At 41.3% G+C, this 14,490-nt stretch overlaps 1 protein-coding gene across 4 annotated transcripts in view; it reads left to right on the top strand.

Annotated features, from left to right (window-relative positions):
* The window catches only part of FAM135A (family with sequence similarity 135 member A), a 192,285-nt gene that overhangs the window by 137,474 nt on the left and 40,321 nt on the right, over positions 1–14,490 (top strand). For all 4 annotated transcript variants that reach the window (XM_019520497.1, XM_019520496.1, XM_019520495.1 and 1 more), the window contains 3 exons: positions 1,737–1,897; positions 5,787–5,878; positions 7,222–7,319. In XM_019520497.1, coding sequence (XP_019376042.1) covers positions 1,737–1,897; positions 5,787–5,878; positions 7,222–7,319 — 351 coding nt within the window. The remainder of the gene's footprint in view (positions 1–1,736; positions 1,898–5,786; positions 5,879–7,221; positions 7,320–14,490) is intronic.

Below are 14,490 nucleotides of genomic sequence, written 5' to 3'. Positions count from 1 at the left end.
GAGGTGGTGCAGGCTCCCACCCTGGGGGTTTTTAAGAGGAGGTTGGATGACCACCTTATTGGGGTCATTTGACCCCAGTGCTCTTCCTGCCATGGCAGGGGGTCGGACTAGATGATCTGCTCAGGTCCCTTCTGACCCTAGAAACTATGAAACTATGAAAATGCCTGTTGGTACTGTCAAAAGACTCGTACAGTCACTGTCTTCCTGTGCCTACACATAGCAGAGGCAACTTAACTTGCTGTATAGGAAGAATGTTTGTATCCTGGCCTCTAGCAAAAAAGAAAGCCTTACAAAGTGGTTTGTAGAGGAGGAAGCAAAATTTGGATGGGAAGGGAGGTAGAGAATAAGGCTCAAATGGGTTCTGGAGGACTTGAGAAAGGAGATAATGGTGAAGGAGGAAACCAAGGAGCTGGAGGCAGGGAGAAAACATGGTACAAGAAGCACTGATAGGAGTGGGGGAGAAGGGAAGGGGAGTGGATGGGGTAATTGAGGGACAAGCAAGGGAAAGGGAGGAATTGTGTGGAGGGAGAGGGCAGAAGTAGAAACACTGGGAAGGATTAACCTGGATTGGAAATGGGGAGTGGGAAGTGTCTTCCTAATGAGGTGGAAGAAGCAGGGACCTTGAGTTTGGGAGCGAAGGTAGAGAGGAAAATTCATATGGGAAAGGAAATGGAGAAAATTCTGCTCTATGGGGTCACGTAGAGACTCATTCGGGGGGGAAGATGGGAGAAACTGGAGATCCTGGAGGAAAACACAGGAGTTATTAGCATGGGGCAGAGAAGGAAGAGTTTCAGGGACTCTTTAAAGAGAATCATAGAAACATGGAACTTAGTGAGATGGAGGAATGCAGGAAGCATGCGATGAGTTTGGCTCCAGAAGTACGAATTGAGTAACTGCACAGTGGTAAAGAGTTGGGGTATTAAAATGAGCTCTTTTGGACACCATTGAATTTTTTGGAGATGCAGACCACTATTCCCAGCTTTTTTGATCCTGAAGTTCTTTAGAGTGAGTAATATAAACAGAGACTCAAGGAACTGCAGAATACCTATTGTTTTTGTTGTCCAGTTAAATGATTTAAACATTCTCCCATCTTTTTCATTCTTTTATCTTTGACACTTTACATAATGGAAAAAAATGTCACTAAGGGTGACTGAATACCATTTATTTTTAAACCAGTTGATGCCAGTTCTTCAGTCTGTCAGAGGGGACTATCATTAAACAGTTCAGTGCATGACTGTCACCCTCTACTGACCTGTGGAGTGAGTCCTAATCCAAAACCTATCAGTCGGTTGGAGTCATTTTACATTGACTTCTGCTAGTCTTTCCATTGACTTTGGATCAGGCCTTGCAAGAAAATTTAAACCTAATATATTAATATTCAAGTTAAATGAGAAATCCTGATTTATTGCAGGAAACAACCTGTTGACCTTTCAGGTTATGCTTTAGAGTCCATCAGTGTGTGTAGGTGTTTGGAAAATAAAGGTTTTGGATTGGTATGATATGGATATTATTTGGAGGAACAGTTTTGGGGGAGCTGAAGTAGAAATTTTCATCTTTGGAGATTGACCATTTGTGTGGTGAAAGAGACCATTGTTTTGCCATTGTTCATTTACGTTGGACTATGCTTTAAAATAAAGACATTGAAAAATTTTGTCCCAAGAAACCTATCTAACCTATTTATTAGATAGTAATAATTATCTTAGAGAATGAGTACAATAAGTACTGTTTTCATTTAGTTTCCTTCAGGCTAAAGAAGAACTGAAGCAGCTTAAACTTCCTGGATTTATGTATAGTGATGTTCTCAGATTGGCTTCTTCAGTACCTTATTTCAGCATGGAAGAGGAGGATGTTTCAGAAGATGGAATACATCTTATAGTTTGCGTCCACGGCTTAGATGGTATGCTGGGGTAGCTAATGGTGATCTTTTGCAAATTTTTATCAAGTTTTTCTTGTCTGAACTCTGAGCTAAAACGTACTAATGGAAATAGATTAATTAAACCAGAAGCCTTTATGCTGCTACTCTGTTTTTAGATTTATATAAAATCTTTTAAATTAAACTTTCCTATAAACTAGGAATGGGTTTAATTTTGTACAACATGTACCGTGAGCAAAAGCACTTTGTCATAATTATATACATTTCAGAGAGATGTATCCAACTTAAAGTAGTTCTCCAGAAATAAAAGGAGATATGGTATTGTAACAATATTAGAAAGTTAGGTTGTCAAAAAAAGTGAATTGTGCATTTGTCTTATAAAATGTTGTAAGATATTGAACCAAAGCTTAGTGGAATTAAAAATATTATACTGGTAATGAGACCATCTATTATTAGAGAGCATTAATAAAAATAGGAGTAATTCATTTGCATGGTTCAACAAAGCAAACAACTGATATTTTTTAAAAGGAAATTTTCTCTGTGATTAGGTTATTCAATTGTCATTCAATATGAAACTTTTTCTGCATTCATGTGAAGCATCTGGTACTGTCCACTTAAAGGCAAAGGACAGTGGAATATATAGAGCATTAATTTGATCTGATATCTTGATTCGTATATGCCGGGGTGCTCAACCTCTGGCCTACGGGCTAAATGCAGCCCCCAGAGCCATGATATCCAGTCCACAGGGCTCCCTAGAGGTCAGGAAATTTGGTGGAGGGCAAGCTGGCAATCAGTACTGCCACCCTTCCCCACTCTCAAATTCCCAAGCCAGGGCAAGTTCCCCTCCCCACCTCTCTTATGCATGTGGCTGGATCAGGCCAGGCCACACCTGCTTCTCCCCTTCCCTATGCGGCTGGGTTGGACCCATCGCCTGCATCCGGTCTTTGTAGGGTCTGAGTACCATCTATCTGGCCTAAGGGAGAGATGGTTTGGGCACCACTGGTATACACCATTCATTTCTTTTCTGGTTAGCCATTTCAATGTTCTAGCTGAAAAACAAAAATTCACATAGCTTCTATTCCTGTCTCTCAGCTGGGAGCATTCATTATGCAGACTACAACTCACTCAGGGAACTCATGGGCAGGATCCCCTGGGATGTCAGTCTGATGGGGAGAGGAGTCCAAGAGAATTGGCTTTACTTCAAAGAAACCTTACTGAGGCTCAGGAACAAATTAGCTGGCATGACTGGAGCACTGTCATGGATGAGTACAAACTGCAGGAAGGACAGGCAGGGGAGAAGAGGAGAAGGAGTTGCACTTTATGTAAAAGAGCTCAGAGCTCCAGTATGAAACTGGAGACAGGTCTGTTGAAAGTCTCTGGGTTAAGGTTAGAGGGGAGAGCAACAAGGGTGATGTTGTAGTGGGTGTCTGCTATAGACCACCAGACCAGGAGGAAGTAGTGGATGAGGCTTTCTTCAAACAGCTAGCGGAAGTTTCCCAGTCACAAGCCCTGGTTCTCATGGGGGACTTTAATCCCCCTGACATCTGCTGGGAGGGCAATATAGCAGTGCACAGACAATCCAGGAAGTTTTCAGAGAGTGTTGGGGACAACTTCCTGGTGCAAGTGCTGGAGCAGCCACTAGGAGCCATGCTGTTCTTGACTTCCTGCTCACAAACAGGGATGAATTGGTGGGGAATGTAGTAGTGGATGGCAACTTTGGGCAGCAGTGACCATGAGATGATTGAGCTTAGGATCCTGAGGAAAGGGATGATTGAGAGCAGCAGACTAAGGACCCTGGACTTCAGAAAAGCAGACTTAGAGTCACTCGGGAAACTTGTGGGCAGGATACCCTGGAAAGCCAGTCTGATGGGGAGAGGAGTCCAGAAGATCTGGCTGTACTTTAAAGAACCCTTACTGAGAGTGCAGGAACAAACCATCCTGATGCACAGGAAGAGCTAATAAGCAGGGAAGAAGACGAGCTTGGCTTAGCAGGGAACTTTTCAGTAAACTAAATCATAAAAAGGAAGCATATAAGTGGAAACTTGGACAAACAACTAGGGAGGAGGATAAGAGTATTGCTCGGGCATGCAGGGATGAAACCCGGAAGGCCAAAGCACAATTGGAGTTGTAGCTAGCAAGGGATGTGAAGGGTAACAAGAATGGTTTCTACAAGTATGTTGGTAGCAAGAGGATGATCAGGGAAAATGTGGGTCCCTTACTAAATGGGGGAGGCAACCTTGTGACAGAGGATGCAGAAAAAGCTAAAGTGCTCAATGCCTTTCTTACCTTGGTCTTCACAGGCAAGGTCAGCTCCCAGACTACTGCACCAGACAGCACAGTTTGGGGAGGAGGTGAGCAGCCAACAGTGGTGAAAGAACAGGGTGTAGGGACTATTTAGAAAAGCTGGACATATACAAGCCCATGGGGCTGGATGAGATGCACCTGAGGGTGCTGAGGGAGTTGGCTCATGAGGTTGCAGAGCCACTGGCCGTCACCTTTGAAAACTCATGGTGATTAGGAGAGGTCCCAGATGATTGGAAAAGGGCAAACATAGTACCTGTATTTAAGAAAGGGGAAAAGGAGGATCCAGGGAACTACAGACCAGTCAGCCTCATCTCAGTCCCTGGAAAAATCATGGAGCAGATCCTCAAGGAATCCATTTCTAAGCACTTGCAGGAGAAAAAGATGATTAGGAACAGTCAGCATGGGTTTTCACCAGGGATAACTCATGCCTGACCAACCTGATTGTGTTCTGTGGTGAGATGACTGGCTTTGTGGATGCGTGGAGATCAGTGGATGCGGTGTACTTTGATTTTAGCAAGGCTTTTGATATGGTCTCCCACAACATTTTCACAAGCAAGCTAATGGACTGGATGAATGGACTGTAAGGTGGATAGAAAACTGGCTGGAGCATCAGGTTCAGAGGGTAATAATGGTTCAATGTCTAGCTGGCATCCAGTATCAAGTGGAGTGCCCCAGGAGGTGGTTCTGGGGCTGGTTTTGTTTAATGTCTTCATCAACGATCTGGAAGATGGCATAGAGTGCACCTTAGCAAGTTTTCAGATGACATCAACCTGTGAGGAGTAGTAGATATGCCGGAGAGTAGGGCTAGGATTCAGAGTGACCTAGACAACTTAGAGGATTGGGCCAAAAGGAATCTCATGAGGTTCAACAAGGACAACTGCAAAGTCCTGCGCTGAGGATGGAACAATCCCATGCACCAGTACAGGCTGGGGGCTGATTGGCTGGGCAGCAGCTCTGCAGCAAAGGACCTGGGGGTTACAATGGACAATAAGCTGAATATGAGCCAACAGTATGCTCTTGTTGCCAGGAAGCACCATGTTTGCTTTTTTCCAATCATATGGGACCTGTCCTGATTGCCATGAATTTTTAAAGATGATGGCCAGTGGCTTTCCAGTCTCATCAGAAGATGGGCGGATGAGAACCAGATGGTGTTTAACACTGAAAAATGCAAGGATCTTCACCTTGGGAGGAAAAACCTGGGGTGACCACCAGTATCTGGGGGAACGTTTGTTCACCAGAACGCCCCAAGGAATGACGAGGTTGCACGGTTATAAACTACTGCAAGACCGTTTCAGGCTGGACATAAGGAAGAAATTCTTTGCTGTCCGAGCCCCCAAGGTCTGGAATAGCCTGCCGTCGAAGGTGGTTCAAGCACCTACATTGAACACCTTCAAGAGCAAATTGGATGCTTATGTTGCTGGGATCCTATGACCCCAGCTGACTTCCTGCCCTTTGGGGTGGGGGGCTGGACTTGATTAGCTTCCGAGGTCCCTTCCAGCCCTAATGTCTATGAAATCAGCCAGTTGCTCCAAATAATCTCACATTTTCCTTTTTTATTACAAAATACCTTTTGTCTTACCAAACAATTGACCTTTTTTTTTTCCTTTAGGAAACAGTGCTGATTTAAGATTAGTGAAGACTTACATTGAGCTTGGACTACCTGGAGGGCGTATAGATTTTCTTATGTCTGAGAGGAATCAGGTATTTATCAGTAACAAAAAAATATTTGCACAACAGTACATTTTAAGCATTTTAAAATAACTGTTACAATATTGCACAAAGATAATTTTTGCCCAGATTCCTGCTGCATTTAGTTATGTTTGATTATTTTCAAATGTTTTATGCAAGAGATTTCATTTTTAGTATCTATGCATTAGTTTTTATAGTAACTGATAGGACATTAAGATTTAAAAACCTAGTGATGCTGTTACTGTTATACAAGTTATACAGTGCTACAGAGCTGTTAGCTGTGTAGTAAAATAATACAGAATCTCTTCATTTCCTAGCATCACCAGTTAAGATAATAAGAAAAACACCCGTGATTCCTTCTCCTTATTCCATACTCCTTCCCCTGCCTTTACCACCTCACCCACCCCTTCCACATCCTGGCTGCTGGTAGCGGAATCAAGGGTATGGAGAAAGATGAGGTGATGTGTTATAGAACAGTATCTGAACAAATAATTGGAGGGGTTGAGTTTATCTCCTTTTGTTATCACATTGCAATATTGACATTATGATGATAAATTAGTAGCAAATAATCTCTGCATTACATTTCTGTGACTTTTGGAATGGTTATGAAATTAAATTAACTTGAAAAGTACTGGTAATGTTTCTTTCATGTGACTTTTATCCTGGCTATGTTACATGACGTAGATAGACTTCAGTTAATAATTAACTGGCAAACTTAGATTGCAACAGATCTTTAGTCCTTTTGCCCTTTCAATTAAAGGGATAATTTGCAGACTGCTGGTTGTAGTTGTGTTGCTCTAAGGCCATAGGCAGACAAGGCTCTTTGGGTAGATGTGTGATATCTTTTATTAGACCAACTCAGTAGTTGGAAAAAATTGTTCTTTGCAAGCTTTCGGACACAAACACCCCTCTTCAGGCGTATAGACAGTCTCCTGGTCAATTGTGTGCTGTCATTCATATTCATATAATTTCTTTAATACCGTTATAGTAAATTACCTCATATTATCAGTTCAGAGGCATAGTGACTTACTGGTGGATCTTTGGCTTGTCTTGTTTATACCAAGTGGTTTATTATAGTTCATATTTTAGAAATGATAGAGGCTAGGCTGACAATGTGATATATTTATTTTAAAAAACACCAAAACAAATATAAAAAGTAGCCTTATGAAACAATACACGTTTATTCCCTCAGTCCAGAGAAGGCCCAAACAGTGAGGATAAACAGATTAAATGTTGCATTTTAATGTCAATGTTTTTTGTATACATGTATTAATGTGTGTTTTTATCATATATGAGTTCATACTGAAAGTAAGTATGAATATTTGGGACTTAGGTATTTGCTTGCTTTTCAACAGAATGATACCTTCGCCGATTTTGATTCCATGACCGATCGACTTTTAGATGAAATTATACAATATATTCAGATTTACAATCTAACGATTTCAAAAATCAGGTAATACTTACATTGCATATTATTTTATTTCTGTAAAATATGGACCATCTTCTAGAAAATATACAGATAATATTATTTTAAGTCATCATGCTGCTGATTATTGCTTAGAGGCAATGTAGAAAGAGTTGGGGAAGATTGTTTTAAAAATCAACCAAAAATATTTTAACACCCCATATTTAAAGGCGTAAATAGTATAGCAGCTTCAAGTTCTTTACCATTGTTTAAAAGTGTAAAAGGCTCCAGCATCTTGGAAATAAATCCCTTTATCGCTACCTGGTATTCTCAGAATATAGTATAGTAACTTAGAGAGCCCTGCTGCAGCTTTACAATCCAGAACCAGCAGTTTAGCTTTAATGTCATTTTATGGTGTAGGAGATAAAACAACAGCGCTATTAGATGCAGATGAGCACATCTGCATCCTCTAGGAGTAAAGTTATAAAAACTCTAGATTCTCCCAAAGAGGACAGGGAAGAGTGATGGGGCTCATATAAATTCTACAAAGAAACAGCTAAAGCAAACACATTCCCAGCCAAACACGCACGTAAAAGTAGGCAGCTAGGTGATAATAAGATAAATGGACTAGAATGTCTGCTATGCCTATTGTGATATCAACATAATAGGCATCTCTGAAATTTATTGGAATGAAGAAAGTCAATGGGATATTGTGCTTCCTAGTTACAAACTATATAGGAATGAGCAAGTAGATCATACAGGTGCAGGACTGTCACTTTGCATTAAGGGCAGCATGGATCAAATAGGATAGAAATTTTCCCTGATAAGAGGTAGTATTGAATCCTGCGATTAGAAATTCACTGTCTAAATGGGAAGAGTTTAGTTTTGGAGTCATATTAACAGCCATCTCATTAAGGTGGTAGCAGCGAGCAAGAAATGCTAAGGAAGGTTAGAGTGGCTGTGAAAGCAGAGAACACAATAATGCTGGGTGACTTTAATTATCCCCACATATTAGGTAAATCTCACTTCAGGGTGAGACAGAGACTATTTTTAGACATGGTAAATGACTTGTTTGGAGCAATTAGTCCTGGAATCTACAAAAAGAGGAGTCACAAGATTTAGTGCCAAGTCATATTCAGGGTGTAGTTATACCCTAAATACTTTGTAACACCAACCACATTGTAATCTGCTTTGCCACGTAGGAAAGCAAAAAGCAAAGACATCTACTACGGAAGCATTTCACTTAAAAAAGGAGACCTACACTAAAGTGAGCATATTAGTTGAAAAGAAATTAAAAAGGGAAGCAAAGCATTCAACATTTTCCAGGCAGGACAGGGGCTGTTTGAAAATACTATACTAGAGGCACAAATTAAATGCATAGTCAGATCCAAAAAAAAAAAATTGGACCAGGAAGAGTCAGTATGGTTAAGTGATAGAGTAAAGGAGGCTATTAAAGGCAAAATGATATCATTCGAAAAGAAGTCATGTCCAAGTGAAGAAAATAGAGGATCATACACTCTGGCAATCTAAATGTAAAACTATAATAAGGAAAGGGGGAAAAAAAAGCATTAGAAGCAAGAATGGAGCCAGGTATTCAGCTGGGGCCATTGGACAATCAGGGAGTAAAAAAGACTGCTCAAGGAAGATACGGTCATTGCAGAGAGTTTAAATTATTTATTTCCTTTAGTCTTCACTTTGGAGGACATGGAGAGATTCCTATGCCAAGGACATTCCTTCTAGGGTACAAATCATTAGAACTAATTAATTTTGATCTAAAGGTGATTATAGAAGAAACTGATAAACTAAATAGTGGCAAGTCACCAGGCCTGGATGGTATTCATCCAGGAATCCTAAAGAAGATCAAACTTGAAATTGCATAACTACTGACTTTAGTATGTAACCTATCACTAAAAGCAGCCTCTGTACTGAAGGCCTAGGGGATAGCCAGGATGACATCAATCTTTAAAACAAAGCATCAAATGGTGTCTGTGACCAGTGAACCTAGCTTGTGTTCCTGAGAAACTGGTAGCAGCCGTAATAAAAATAGCTTTGTCTGTCTTGTGGATTAATGAGACTTGCTGAGGAAGTGTCAACTTGGTTTTATAAAGGAAGATCATGCCTCACAAATATACTTTGTTTCTTTGAGGGCATCAGTAAGCCATATGGATTAAGATGATCCTATTGATAGAGTGTCTCTGAACTTTCAGAAAGCTTTTGACAAGTCCTGCACCAAAGTCTCTTAATGAAACTAGGCTGTCATGGAATTACGACTACAAGGTCTACTTGTCAATCAATAACTAACTAAAGGATTGAAACCAAAGAGTAGGTGTAAATGGTCAGCTCTCAGGAGGTAGGAAGGTAAGCGTAGGGGTCCCCCAAGGGACTGTGCTTAGGCTTGTGCTTTTTAAAATATCCTTGAATGATTTGTAAAGGAGGTGAATAGTGAGATAGCTAAGGTTGTGGATGACACCTAATTATCCAGGATGGTAAAAACCAGTCAGCTGTGAAGAACTGGAGAAGGATCTTGTAAAACTGAGTGAATGGGCAACAAAATGACAGATGAAGTTCAGTGTTAAGTGCAAGGTGTGGAAGTATCCAAGATACACATACACAATGATGAGCTTTTTACTAGTTGATGCTACTCAGGAATGAGACCTTGGATTTATTGTGGGCTGTTCTCTGAAAACATCATCACAGTTCGCAACTGCTGTTAAAATGACAAATAGAATATTAGGCATTATTAAGAAGGGAATTAAAAACAACATGGATTTACTCTGTATATTTATGGTATACCCATACCATTAATATTGCTTGCATTTCTGGCCCCTTGTCATCTCCAACAGGATATAGTAAACCTAGAAAAGGTACAGAGGTGGGCAGTAAAGGTGATCAAAGGCATAGAGAGGCTTCTGTACAGGGAGAGACTAAATAGGTTAGGTTATTAAGTTTAGGGAAAAGAAGACAGAGAGGATATGATAGAGGTGCATAAAATATTGCATGGTGTGGGGAAGGTATATAGGGATTTGCTATTTATCTCTCACAATACCAGAGCTAGGAGACACAAAAGGAAATTATTAGGAAGTAGGTTGCAAACTCTCAAAAGGAAGTTCTTTTTCACACAGCACATAATTAACTTGTGAAACTCATTGCCACAAGATGTTGTAGATGCTGACAGTTTAACCATATTCAAAAACAGATTGGACAGATTTATTCAGGATAGGTCCATCAGTAAGTATTAAAGGGGGTGACTTCCAAATGAGAACTTTCTAGATCTTTAAATTATAGGAAGCTGTTAGGGAAAAGGGATGGGGGACAGATAAGTCTTTATATAGTCCCTGTATAAATACTCTTTCCTTTGACATCTGCTCTGGGCCATGGTGCAATACAGAATATTGGGCTGAATGGACCTGGGTCTGACCCAATATAAATCTTTTATGTTCTCAGTAACAAGCGGTTCACTATCTGTTGCTTGCTATGATTTCTGGGCCGTCCTGGCTGATTGTCTTGGAATGCTATGGAGGACCCCCTTTGCTGTTCAGACTATGCCATCTATCCATGTAAACTGACCATGCTCGTAAGTGAACCAGTTGAGCTCCATAATTAAAATTGTGTTGAGATTTGTATTTGAAGAAGGGATTCACGTTCTTTGTTAGATGTTCACAGTACATACCTCAGAAGTAATATTCACCTGGGTTTGCAGAAAGCCCAAAGCATTATTTCATTGGTTGCATTTTGGTCACATTCTGAAGATATTTTTGCAACAAAGAATGGTTAGATACTAACTTCTCCTATAAATGAAAGTTGAATTTCCACATTGAGAGACTGCCTCTCTCAAAATCCAGTGAGTTCAGCAACAAAATTGATGCTTCTTTGAGAAGAGGAAAGGAAACTAAAGCAATGCTTCTTTCTAGGTGAAGAGAACTTCTGGAACCTCTGTCTGATTCAAAGAATCAGGTTCATTACAGTAATATTCAACTAGATATCACCAATTGCTTACATATTCCAGGATAGGTTCTACACCATTGTAGACATTGGGGCACATGGACACATCCACCTTAAGGTGGTTTGTCTGTCCAGTTGACTTGGACACAAGCTCATCCCTCCATATGAACGAATGTGAAGAGCTCCAGATGGTATGCATAGATGGGTATGCCTTCCTATCTGATCTCAAAAGCATAATCTGAACAATCAGTAATAGTTGTAATCAGCTATGTCAGAAGTTCATCAAACTCTGGAGCTTCTGCATCATAAACAGACAGATTCTGTTTACCTCTCAAGAGTGCAGAACTTCTTGGCAGACCAAGTCAGCAGGAGGTTGTGGAATGATCGTGGATGGTTATTAAAGGAGACTTCAGTGATGGCCAAAATTCAGACTCGGGGAGTCCTTATACAGACCTGTTGCCTAGGAAAAGGAAATGTCATCAGGGTATATACCTCAGTCTTAGTTTTTTAGTAGAAAGATTCCTGTTACTGTGGGGAAAGGTCTAATGTATGTCTTGCCCCCAATTCTACTTAAAAAAATGGGTGATGCATAGATGGTATGCCTTCCTACCTGATCTCAACAGTGTAGTTTTAACAAGTAGTAATAGCTCTAATCAACTGTGCCAGAAATTAATCAAACTCTGCAACTTCTGCATCATAAACTGAATTGTTCTGTTTACCTTCCAAGAGTGTAGAACAGTGGATGATATTAAGATTGAAACAGGACTAAATCACAGTAGTTCTAATAGTACAGGCATGGTTGAAGCAGGCATGGCTTTCCAATCTGCTCACGTTGTTGCTTCAACCACCCATGACTACCATTGGAAAAGCCTACCTGTCGATATCATGGGTATCCATCCCAACCCTTCCAGTCTCCATTTCACAATTTGGATGTTGAGTAGCTAGATTATCCAGAAAGAAGCTCTTCCTGGCTGTCCTGAATGCCTTGCTTAATATCAGGAAAATCTCACCAGAAGCACATACATCACTAAAGAAAAGACAGTTTTCCACATGGGGGAAAAAGCCTGTATCGCACTGGAATCTAAAACATTCTGAATTACTCGTTTCATCTTGAAGAAGCAGGACTATCCATCAGTTCCCTAACCGTTCATTTCTCTGTGATATCAGATATTATCTATCATGATTCAAGGGCATTTTAATCCACAGGTTTCTTAAAAGTCTGATTATACTCTACTCTTACTCCTCCAACCAGAAACCCAGCACCAGCATGGGACTTAAGCTTCTTTCTATCAGTTCTGATGATGCACCATATAAGTCAGTGGTAACATGCTCAGTGAAACACCTGTCAGCTGAAGTTTCATTTCTGTGACCATTAAACCAGAAGATTAGGTGTACTACAAGCTCTTTTGGTAAGGTCTCTATTAATGGTTTTTTGTAGAGACAAGACTTCTGTGAGAGCCTTTCCAAAATGTTTGACTTTCAAGTCAAGAATATTTAAATCTGTATCTTAGCATACAGATGAAAAAAGACTTCATGTACTTGATGGTCACTGAGCTGCCCTGCTTAGTGAGGACAAAGTGTTTCTGGACATCACATTGTCCATTTGTTTCATTTGTAAAAATAAAGAGACATCCAAGCTTGGCACAGGCTGTCTCACGGGTTAATTATCAGGACACTATTAGAAAGTTAAGAAACTAATAAAACATCTGCAACAGACTTCTAGCTTTCTCTACAAGAGCACTGTAGCAGAGCACCAAAATGTGCTTGCTACTTTAAAGGGCAGAAGCAGCCTGGCCAGGCTGCTCAGAGGGCTAGGCAGAGTCCCACAGCTGCAAGTTGCCTGAGCAACAGCCTAAGAGGATAATTGGCCAACACCTGCAGCTGGTCAGATGACTGGGAGTGGGCAGGGCACTGGGGATATATAAACCTAGGGCTGGAGCTTGTAGGGGCTCTCTCTCTCTCTAGCAACTGCCAAGGAAAGGAGCCCCTGCACAAACAGGCTACCTGAGACTAGGTGCTGCCTACTTTGCTGCCTGCAAGAACAGTGAGGATCCAGGAGTCTAAGGTACCTAAGGCTAAGAGATGTGGTCCTAAGGGAGAATTTTTACCCTCTTAAAGAGGCAGAACCCAGTCTCCATTAGTGTTGTGTTGTGGCCCAGGGGCTGTATTTGTGTTATGGTTTATTTCGGTGGACTGGGATGGGGCTATAAGGGGAGGTTTGGAGGTCTCATTAGTGCTTGGAGAAAGGGGCACATGATCTGGACAGAGCCCAGTGATGGATGGGGAGAGCCAGGTGCCAGAGAGCCAGGTGCGTAGAGCCCGGTGCCAGAGAAAGGTGGAGAGCCAGGTGCCTGGGAGAGAAACACAGAAAGCTAAACACCAGAAAACTTGGCACACAAGTGGTGCAGAGAGACAGGAGCCGAAGGGCTTGGCGTCAAGGAGGCACATAGAGTTGATAACAGTGTAAGATCTGTGAGGCATGGGACACGATAAGGGAAGGTCAGAGTCGTGTAGTGTTCCCTAGTCATTAGGGCATTAAAGATGTAGCCTCCCACCTAGAACCAACTTACTCATTATATCAAAGACATGGCAGGTGAGATAGGTGGGCAGACTGCCCAGACTGGTGAGCTGGTTGTTGTTGACCTTGAGACAACGCACCTGTCACAAACACGTATTACACTGGTGGTTTTCTTAGAAAACTTTCTTTTTATATTGGGCATCTGCAGAGTGGCTTCTCGGTCATCCAGACATGTCTTGTCAAACATTACACCATTGCTGACATGCTTAGGGCAAATGCAGTTTTTTAAACTGTTCTGAACTCTTTTCAAATGGATTTTGAGACATCATTGGGCACTATTAAAGCCACCTACAGATATAGGGGTATGCAAACACTTGAAGAAACAAAAGCTGTTATTCACATTTCTATAACTGGTTCACAATATCTTGTACTGTTTTTATGGTACCCTCTGTCTTCTGCTTCAGAGTGTACATATGGGGATTCTGGCATGAAGGAACTGAGTGAAACTTGGAGTAGCTCTGTCTTCTGTAGATTCACATTTGGAATTAAAAAGAAGGAAGCTATATGCTTTGCCCCAAAAGGGAGGGGAGCCGGGTGTCCAAGGGGAGTGGTCGCTCCTTAAGGAGACGATCCTCCAAGCCCAGAGGAAGGTAATCCCCAGGAGGGTCAAAGGGGGCAGGAGAGCATATAAGCCTCCATGGCTCACTAAAAACATCCGGGAATGTCTCCTTGCCAAAAAGGAGGCTTACTCCCAATGGA

The sequence above is a fragment of the Gavialis gangeticus genome, unplaced genomic scaffold (assembly GCF_001723915.1).
Source record: "Gavialis gangeticus isolate Ggan-Ray unplaced genomic scaffold, GavGan_comp1, whole genome shotgun sequence".
NCBI classification, from domain to species: Eukaryota; Metazoa; Chordata; order Crocodylia; family Gavialidae; genus Gavialis; species Gavialis gangeticus.
This window is presented reverse-complemented; position numbering and strand designations above follow the sequence as displayed.